Raw genomic sequence first — 10,923 nt, forward strand, 5'->3', positions numbered from 1 at the left:
ATCCCGTATCTCCTCAATTCCACCCCCTCCCTCCCCCCACCAGACTAAAAATCCCGTATCCCCACAATTTGTTTTACCTAATTATCCCGTATCCTGATCGCTTCTCGGGCTTTTTGCTAAGATTAGTTTCTCGGCCAAGGGCTACGGTCAAGTACTATTGTACAGCGTACGGTACTTTTTCAGTGCCGTAAGGGGCAGGCACAGAACAGTTTCGGCTGTTTGTCTGTTCTCTCGAGAAACGATGACGAGGGTTTTTTGGGTTTTTTGTTCAGCTCGAGTGTAGAATCAGGACGAACTGTTGTAGTTTCTGAGAACTATTTACTACTTGTAGCTTTTGTTGAGTTTTGAATCGATGATAGAGAGAGTTTTGACGATCTCAATCCGGACTGGACTACTGGATTTAATAATTTTCTTAACGAGATTTCAAGTTATTGTGGAACGGTTGGTACCAAGTTACTGAAATCAAGATTATGGAATTGTAAAATCAGAACTTTGGACTGGACTATAGAACACGCAATTACGGAATTTTTGAGCATTGAGAGAAATAGAGCACGGATGTTGTCTTCTTGTCTTCGCCACGGCAAATTTATACAGTTTGCAAGGAACTAAACCAGGATTACAGAACCAGACGTCGATTACAGGGCCCGGTTGTTCGAAAGCCAATTACCTTAATCCAGGATTAGCATAAACTTTTGTTTCATGTTTTCAAATTTTTGGTCACAGTTTCCTTTGCTTATTTTTGTTTTTCAAGATTGACTTCTTCTAATGTAAAGTTTTACTGAGTATCAGCCTTGAACAGCATTTGGGAGTAGAGGATAAAACTCGTTTTAAAACCCAGTTTCTGAACAACTGGCCCAGGATGATAAGTTGTTTTGAACTGTGATTTGTAATAAGTTTTTCGGATGATGTAAGGCTGATCCTGTAATTTTTGGATGAAAGGAGTTAACGAAGGAAGTAAAACTGTAGGATTTGAATTAAATCTCCTTCCAAAAAATAAACAAATAAAAGATCCCGTATCCTGATAACCTGCTAATAGGGCTTCGTTGTTTGCATTTGCAAATTTAGTAACATTAGTAATGAGTTTTTACAACAAAAAACTTTAAGTTATATTACAGATGTATCTTTCTGTTAATCTTTCTGCACAATTCAGTGCCTTCTGATTTTCTGTAGCACGTATCACAGGCGGGCCAGTGTATGCTTCACAGAAGCATCTAGTTTGCAAATAAATTTGCGGTCGTTTTCCCTGTTTTGGGAAAAATTTGAAGAGTTTTCCGTCGAAAATTAGTTGTAAGGTAAGTTATTTGTGTTTCAAAATTGATCTGTCGTGCTGTTTCAGATTGGTTTTCTTTCTTTCATTTCGAAAATTAACTATCCTAGCCTGCCTTGTTTGTTCTTTGTTATTTCATCCAGGTGACGTGAGCTGAGTGGAATCGATACGGGAGTTGTTTACTCTCGCAAGCCAACATATTTAGACTCGGCTTGTGTTTAGTGCGGATTGCACTGAAGCTAAGACGCTTTCGCAAGCCCACATTCCTTGGCTCGAAATCCGTTGCGCACCACATACCTCACAAGTATCTCACAAGCTATCACAAACCAGTATTTATCGGCTTGAAATGTCGGTGTGGGTTACATCCCAAACTGAAAGAGTTATTGTACTCTAAAAAATAGTGGCATTGAATAAGAGTTTTGCACTCTCAAAGAATAGTATTTCGTGCTCTTACTGTTGTCTGCTACTAGCCGCCAGCATGGGAACAACAATCGAACAATACCGGTCAAGGATCGGCTGTCACAACAATTTTGTGAAAGTCAAGGATGCATTTTCAGGTGTGCGAGGGCGATTTTGGAATACGATGCTTATGATGTTTTACTTAAATGTGTTTTACTTGCCAACATTAAAACAAGTTGTTGGACATTACAAGTCGTGTAATGAGGTGATGTTTTGGTTTGCACAAATGATGTGCTACAATGTTTATATCCCATTGCTTATAAGGCAAGCAAATGATGTGGAGGAAAATCCAGGTCCTACAATATTTGATATCATTGATCCAACAACCACGGTGTCCGCTGACTCTAGTCAAGGAAGTGACACAATCTTTGGTGTGAATGCTGGTAAAGTAATGTGTAGCAATGTCACTTCCTGGTATTATACCATCAAATACAAGGTATTAGTTTGTGGACTAATTCTACTTTGAACAATATTTTGGTTATTGGAAATAATCTATACAGTTCTATAAGATGTTCTGTGCGAACAAATGACTATTTGCTGTTAACTGATGTTCCAGACATGGTTTCAATATTTGATAAAGTTTATTTATTGCAATATAGTGTATTAATGCCATTAGTCAACAAACAACAATTGTAATTCCGTTGAGAGTTTGAAAATACTCCTAGAAGTGAATTTCTAAGAGACATATATGGACCAATGTTTGATGTCATGAACAAACTTCCAGTAAATGACTCACTATACACCCTTTTAATAAGTCTAATATATGCCGTTTTCCGCTAATGACGTCGAACTCTTGCTTTCAAATTTTATTTAGAAATGTACAAAGGCCTAAAACTTTTCTGATTTCTTTTCTTTTTTGAAGCCTTTGTACATTTCTGAATAAAATTTAAACGCATGAGTTTGACGTCATTAGCGAAAACGGCATATATTAGACTTATTAAAAGGGTGTATATTGTAATGAATACACTTTATCAAATATTGAAACCATGTCTGGAACATCAGTTATCAGCAAATAGTCATTTGTTTGCACAGAACATGTTATAGAACTGTATAGATTATTTCCAATTCAAAATATTGTTCAAAGTAGAATTAGCCCACAAACTAATACTTGTATTTGGTGGTATGTCATAGCAGTATGTGACATTGCTACACATTGCTTCCAGCATTCACACCAAAGGTTGCTTCATTTCCTTAACTAGAGTCAGCGGACACAGTGGTTGTTGGATCAATGATGTCAAACATTGTAGGACCTGGATTTTCCTCCACATCATCACCTGTATTTTTAGGTATTGCTAATACTGTGTGTACCATCAATGTTTATTACTGCTACTCCAGTAGATGCTGCTAGTAACACTGTTGGAATCTCAGGATTCATTGGAGCATGTCTATAGGTTTTTACTACAGTGTGGTAAAGTGTTTTAATCAAATGGCTTTTCCCAGCACCACCACCTCCAGTTATAAACAAATAAACTGGTTCAACATTTTGTGACTTCAGAGTGTTGAGGTTTTCATTTTATTTCTAGTCCATGAAAGCACCCTGTTGTAAGCCTTAGGTTGCGTTATTAAACCTTAGGTTATTATGTAATGATCTACATGTAACTGATCGACGTAATTGGTCATCAGATATTTCTCTTGGCTGTTTTTACATTGTTACTTGTGATTGACCGATTTCCAGTAGTGTGGGGATTTGCACCAAGCTCTGAGAGTACTTGTTCATTGAACGCCTCATCTAGTGATGATTCATCTTAGAATTCTAGTTGAATTTCAGCATTCTTTTGATCATTTATAAGATCATATGAATGTGTGACAGTGCCATGCTTGTTTCTTAGCCAATCTAGTGCTTCTGTTACTGGTAAATAGCTGGTAGAGATGATGTAGCATGCAGCAAGAGTTGTCGAAACTGTGCAAATGGCATTAAGAGAAATTTTAGTGGCAAGTCATCGATGTAAAATTCTGAACAGGTCTGAAATTTGAAGCATACTTAAGGAACTCATTTCACTGCTGCATTGTTATGGCAAATTTTGAACCAATCACGCATGGTAAAAGTGAGACCGTAGTACCAAATTCTGTAAGGGCTGAATGGAGTTAAGCTAAGCATAAGACCCCAAGTACGCATTGGATATGGATATTTTAGATTCTTTTTAAAGTGCTTGAAATTTGATGGGATAAATTGAAAGCAAAGGCCTGAGTGTTATTTATGAAACACCACAGTGCAACATCGCCATGTTCGCGGTAAAATGAAATGACTACGCTATAAAGGAAAATCAAAAACGCTAACGTTTCGGACAATAACCCCTCGTAAGAGCGAATCTTAGGTCAGAATGTGTCCAGGCAAACAGTAAAAATCTTGATTAACTTTCAGTACGTTGTCTCTGATGCGTCGGTTTCGACTCAAATCGGTCCAACCTTGGTTGTCACAGGAAGTCTACCTGCATGATGGACATTATTTCAGTGACAAAAGAGGGCTCTGTGGAGAATCTGGAGTATTAGACTGAAAGCAGTGATGGTCTTTTCTGACCAATCAATCCATTTTTAAATTTGTCTTTTTAGAGGAAGGTTTCGGCCAACTTTCTGTTTGCTTGACAAACCTCTTAGAAAGAAAGAGGACTATATCATTTGCAAACTTGTAACTTCAAAATTCAAACTGGAGTACTGTTAAGAGAGAGAAAACATTTCGCTTTCCCACTAATGTGGTCAATTCAGAGACTCGCCACCATACGGTGCTTTCGGTTTATTAAACTTTGTTTCCTCCTTGAAACTAAAAGTAAAGACATTCTCGAGATCAAGGAATCGAAACATCGAAAGTAATTATTGGATTGAAACAGGAGAACTTGACAAAGGTAAAATTTGAGGCAGAAAAACATTTCCGGGAGCATGAAGCTTCTCTCGGAGGCTCTGATTTTAGTTCGATCCACAAGATTCTCTGTGTTCCAGCGAATTAGTGAAGATTAACTTAAAGGCCATAGAGGATTACAACTATAATGTGGACTCAGAGCAATGTGGTGTTAGCTTCGTTAGATTCGGCCTCTTATTGTATTTTAATGTCTTCTATGATCTATTGCTAAATAGACCGATCGCTGAATGGAATCAATTTTTTATCAAATAAAAAAACTAGAAGGCTAAAATGCTGTGCAAACAGAGGCATGCTTTGTCATTCTAATTCAACGGAAGCATGGACCTTGGTTGTCGCGGCTTCTTCGCGTCACCATTATTTTCAGTAATAGCTTATCAATTTAACGTTAACGATGGCAAATCTCTCTTTTTTAATTTATTCTTTCTGTAATTTATCCGTGCACAATATATACAGCTAATGGTATAAACTCCTGTATGTTCCAGTGTCTAAATAGAAAACCCAGCAGTTTACTTAGATGCTACATACATTTTAATTCATGTCATATATATAGAATACTTCATGGAAAGTGTGCGCGTACGGTGTTTACACACGAGTTGTGGCGTATCAGAAATCGAACAAGTGAGCGAAGTGAACGAGTGAGATTTCTGATACAAAACAAGACTGTTTTCAAGACTTTCGACGTTCTCTTCTACCGAAGAATCGTGGATAACGCAACGCTATTCACTCATGGCTTTCGCCGAGACAGGAACTTTCAATATTAACGATGGAAGAAATGCGAATAAAAAATATTTGCTCTCTTCAGACTCGCAAAGCGATGGCTTGTGCGGTGTACGAAACCGCGCCAACCAGCCTTCAATGAAAACTTCAACTCGCCGTACGACTCACTCGTGAAAAACCATGATACGCGGCTCCTGATTGGACGTATCGCTTTTCTCACATGTGGGAAAAGCGATACGCGACATTTGATTGGTTTACATCGGTTTGCGAACGAAAATTTACTCTGCGGCTTTTCAGTATGTATATGATAAAATTTTTAGTTTGCTATATTATTTTGATTTGTGACGTACTGAAAAAGAAAAGTACCTTTTTTTTGTAACCTGATGTCAAAAAAGTGAAATGTGAATAAATTATTGTATAATGGCAATGAAAATTAGCAAAATGAGTACGTGAGTTTGATATTTGGCATATATTGTAAAATTTGTGCCTGTACGGTAAGAAATTACCGTAATTGGCTATTTTGTTCAAAAGAGGACTGTTGCTAATCTAGCTCAGTTTACAACAGTTTAGAAAGCAATTTTGAACATCAGAGAACTTCACTTAACTCGAAAAAAAGCTTTTACTAATTGAAATCTGGAATTAAAGAAGGTGTCAACACAATTTTTACGCATATTTCGAGACCTGAGAGCTCTAAGACTTCTTTTTGGTCAACATAAATTTGATCGCTAAAGAAGACGGGCTTGCAAAGCACGAATTCTCGTCTATATTTAACCATATCCATGTAGGCGTCATTGCGCCATTTTCTGCAAGCACTAAGCTTTTTGTTTTTTTGAAAACTTCGATAAAATCTGATTTATGATGCATGAATAATTTCTAGACAAACTATGACGTTCATCAGTACTGTAATGTTTTTTTTTTCAGTCTGCAGGTGCAAGGATTAATTGTAGATTGACTGTGGACACATCCGTCTGTGGAGACTAAACATTTTCAGTGGCTTGATGGTAGACAAAAATGCTGTCTTTATCAAATGCTTCCCGGATCTTCAATTGCTCAAAATCTGGAGATAATTGCTCTAGCGTTCCTGAACCTTACGGACCCCCATCGGTTGAAATTTTTACTGCGTCAGTGATCGTAGTTTTAGCCCTGATTGGCGCACTCATTGTCGTGGTTAATGGTCTTGTAGTCTCTATGGTCTACAAAAAGAAAACTTTGAGGTCGTTTACGAACTTGTTTCTCGGTTCGTTAGCGCTCTCCGATCTCGTGACTGGCTTGGTGGGAGTTCCTCTCCTGTTGGTGTGTAACATGATAAGAGCAGACATATGCATATCCTCCGCTTTTTTCATTCGATTCACCGGTATTTCGTCAATTTGTCATGTTCTTCTCATTGCCCTAGATCGTTATTTCGCGATAGTACATCCATATAGGCGCGCGTCACTCATCACAAAAAGGCGCGCAATCTGTGCTATCTGCTTGGTTTGGGTGTTTGCGTGTTTATTCTCCGCCATTCAATTATCATGGGATAACTTGAACTTCGGCGACGCTTCAGAATCTGAAGAGTCCGTCGATATCAACATTGGGTACAGTATAATCTTCCTAGTACTTTTCTTCCTTGTTCCTCTTCTGCTGATGTGCTTCATCTATGGACGTATATTCTACATCTCCTTTAAGATTGCCAAAAATGATCGCCATCTGCAAGACGCCCTGCATCGGGGATCTCGTGCCGTTCATCGTGAGTGGCGAGGCCGAAGTGTGTTGGTGATAATGGTTGTAATTTTTGGGGGCTGTTGGCTACCATTTTTCTTGGCTATGTTAAATGATCATTCCAGCGAACCAGATCCAACTCCTTCTCTTGTTTGGATGCAGCGTTTGCTTTCTGTTCTTGTTTTTATTCCTCCACTGACAAATCCGCTGTTATGCACGTTGGCCAAGAAAGATTTCCGACAAGTTTTACGAGGGATGATCTTCAAACACAAATGTCGTCAAAAATACCGGGAAAGGGCACACGATCCTCTTCATCACTACGCTGCGCATAGCTCGCAAAGCGAGGCAATAATTAAAACGACGACACTATGACAAATGGAGTGTGATTCTGCTGGGTGCCTGAAGCGCAGCGGAAACCAGCGTTTAGTCAATATGAAAGACAAGTTATACTAAAAAATACAAGGAATCATTAGAGTGTCATTGCAATTAAATATGGCAAACAACGAAAATATACAACAGACTAAAAATACTAAAACTGATACGAGAATTCGTCAAAGATTAATGCAATAGCTTACAATCATCGAAAAAATGACAGACTAAAAATTTGTCCATGAAAACACTGGACGGCAAACCGACAAAAGCCAAAAGCAAAAAAACCCAAGATGTAAAATATGAGTTACAACACAAAGGAAAATAACACAAAAGAAAGCGGAAAGAAAAATTACACTGCAATAATACGTCGCCCGCTACGAAAAAACCAGTGGTAAAAAACCTATCGGGCCAAAAAACCCACTTGAAAACGTAGTCCTCGATCGAAATGCGACGCATCACTAACTCCGAGGATTAGTGTTTTAATATATAGCATCAAAGTTAGGCTACAAAACGAACGGCTGTCCGGAAGGCGAGAGAACTTCAAAAACCAAATCATTTGGATTAGTAAAGGTACAAATTTGCATATACCCAACAAAATTGCCAAACAGTTCTTGTGAACAAAGACTTACTCTTACAGTAGAAAGAGAGATCATTGACATGATAAATATGCTTCAAACCGTAATTAAAACGCTTTCCAACTACACTTTGTTACGTTGGAAAGCACTTATTCCTTGTTCTGAAATGTAATTCCACAGTTCTGGTGTGAGACTTTTGAATAACAATACGTGAATTGGCTATACATGGCTCTTATTGATGGTTGTGCAACCAGGCCGGCTTCTGCAGAGGCGGGAGTTTTGCCGTACAGAACAATGCGGTAAAATGTCTTTTGGGAATTTAACTCTATTATGCAAAACTTGTGGGGCCATTTTCTATTGTTTTGTACACCAACATGGCCGCCTGATCACGTGGACGCAACCAAGAATAGGCGCTTGTGGAAAAAACACTTGCTAAGCCTACTAGACGATCGGAGAATTTTTAATCTGGTTCTAATTTCTCGTCCGTCACGAAGCCTGCGACATTGACAACAGGGACATTTAGATCTACGACGTCGACGTAGAAGACAAAATCACCTAGAAATACAAGTTCTAGATTTTCTAGTTCTAGTTGGGGTGCAGGGATGGCGCAGTGGTGAGAGCACTCGCCTCCAACGAATGTAGCGCGGGTTCGATCGCCAGACTCGACGTCATGTGTGGGTTGAGTTTGTTGGTTCCCTACTCTGCACCGACAGGCTTTTCCCCGGGTACTCCGGTTTTCACCTCTCCTCAAAAACCAAGATTTGACGTGATTTTCTTCCATTGTTAATTTTTAGTTTACAGTGTCCCCAATTAGTGCTCCAGCGCTAAAAGACTAGACACTTAAATAAAATTCCCTTTCTCCATCATAAATGTTTCTAGTTCATGTCAAAAGAATCCGGATAAAAGTATTGTAAATAGCCAGCAAACTCAAGTCAACGACGGGGGATCAACCCGGCGACTGAAAAATGTCATTTCGTTACCATGAAATTAACGCGAGTCAGAAGCTCATAACCAATAACCAGGCGCCTATTTAACAATTTATTAAGAAGGGATACGGGTCAATAGCCCTTGAGGGCGAAGGGTCTAATTGTTTTAGTATCACCCAACTAGTCGGACAGAAAAGGCAATAATAAAGTTAGCAAGTGCAAGTTGAAGGAATATTTCGAGTTCTTAAATAAGATTTGGCTTGCACGAGTCACCATTCTCAATCCCATTGGTAATAATTTCTCAAGCCAAGACTTGTCATTAGCTGGAAAGGTGTGGTTTCGCAGGAAAATCAATCTAAAAATAAAGTTCTCTTAAGATAACTCGGTCTGTAAAAACACAGTTCCAAAAATACGTTGAGTCGTACGCTCCTAGCCATGACTGCGACGAAAACAAAAGATCTTTCGTAGCTCCTTTTGTTCGTCCACCAGCAATTGCACAGGGCAGGTACAAAACACAGGTCACAGGTCACCCAATTGCACATTACATCATTGTTATTTTTACTCATTTATTTATTTTTTATTAATTCTCTCCACTATAAATATACAAAGATATAAAACAAGAGGAAGGAACTATTGATAGCAGGGGAAGGGCAAAATATAGTAGAACTAATTAGATGCCCTTTGTTGCCTTTAACATTTTTAGGATTGAGAGTATTAGATTAAACATAAAACAAAGTACACATACAACATCCAAAGACATAAAGGAGAAGATGATAGCAGGAACTAATAAAGAACATTAATACTGAGCAAGATAATAACGATACAAGGATTGCTTGAAACAATGCATACTAGGCTTTTGTCTGATTACTAATGGAATACTGCTCCAAAAATAACACGCTATAAAATGTGGACAGAACTTCCTAATATTTGTTCTGAAGGGGGCTTCATTTAGGTGTTGAAGTTCGGCACTTCTAGTATTGTAATCATGTTGCTCAAATACATAGATAAGATCAAGATTGGTAGATTTAAAATCACAGAGATGTTCATAAAGAAATTTACGAGTATATACAGTTTAACAATGTCAGGAGATTTTAGGATACCCAGTTGAGCGTAGTGAGGAGTAATATGTGTATATGCGTGTCTCTAAAGATTGGTTTCAAACCATCTATACTAGAAAAAAGGAAAATTCCAGTTAAAATAAACAGGTGTCTTTTTGAAATCAAGGCTTAAAATTTGGGTCACTTAGCGTAGTTTGAAATCCAAAGAAAATAAAAATGATGTTTTTGGTCATAGTAGCACTTTGAAGTCTTTGCTTCATGCATGTTTACAGTTCTAAAAAATTATAATGGACAAATTGACATGACATGTATCACTGGGCTTTAATGTAAGATAACATTGTGATCCATTTCTTACTGTGTCTGTACACACTTTATTTAGTCACATTAATTCCTGTTCAATACAGTTTGTTTAATGACAGGAATTAAATTCACTTTTTGTCACACAACAAAGAAATCAAGGAGTTCATCATCACGGATTTTAGCCAAGGATAGAAACCGGAAGTGAACATATCGTATGTCAGGACAGTCGTCTCCGCAAGACTTTTAAACCAATCGTCTTTCACAGAGAAAAAAGTACTTAGCACTACAAATATGGTAGTGTCAAGATAAGTTTAAAAGGAAAACAGCTTACTTCCAGCTGCCTTATCTCCGTTTTATACAATTTCATCCTAAATTTGATTGTTTGGTTGTTTCTGATCTTTTCTCTTCTTTTAAGCATTGTAGGCCAGATTACCACATTTATTTTTAATTTTTCTTTAATCTACTTTGTTTTCAAACAAGGCATCCCACGTAAACGCCATTGTTGGGGCGTGTTCTTTCGCACATTGCAATAATCATCGCACTTTGTAATACCTGTCGATCTTTGTAATAACACCTGTCGCACTTTGTAATAAACTAGCCGTCGCTTTTTGTAATAAACTAGCTGTCGCACTTTGTAATAACAAGTTGTCTCAATTTGCAATAAAAACTCAGCTGTGGCACTTTGTAATGACAA

General features: G+C 38.0%; 1 protein-coding gene across 4 annotated transcripts in view; it reads left to right on the forward strand.

Moving 5' to 3' along the window:
- Nucleotides 1-10,719, forward strand: part of LOC138003351 (beta-2 adrenergic receptor-like) — a 22,125-nt gene extending 11,406 nt beyond the window's left edge. For all 4 annotated transcript variants that reach the window (XM_068849392.1, XM_068849373.1, XM_068849401.1 and 1 more), the window contains exon 2: nt 6,219-10,719. In XM_068849392.1, coding sequence (XP_068705493.1) covers nt 6,309-7,370 — 1,062 coding nt within the window. In that variant the 5' untranslated portion in view covers nt 6,219-6,308 and the 3' untranslated portion in view covers nt 7,371-10,719. The remainder of the gene's footprint in view (nt 1-6,218) is intronic.
- Nucleotides 10,720-10,923: the final 204 nt, after the last annotated feature.

The sequence above is a fragment of the Montipora foliosa genome, chromosome 1 (genome assembly GCF_036669935.1).
Source record: "Montipora foliosa isolate CH-2021 chromosome 1, ASM3666993v2, whole genome shotgun sequence".
NCBI lineage: Eukaryota > Metazoa > Cnidaria > Anthozoa > Scleractinia > Acroporidae > Montipora > Montipora foliosa.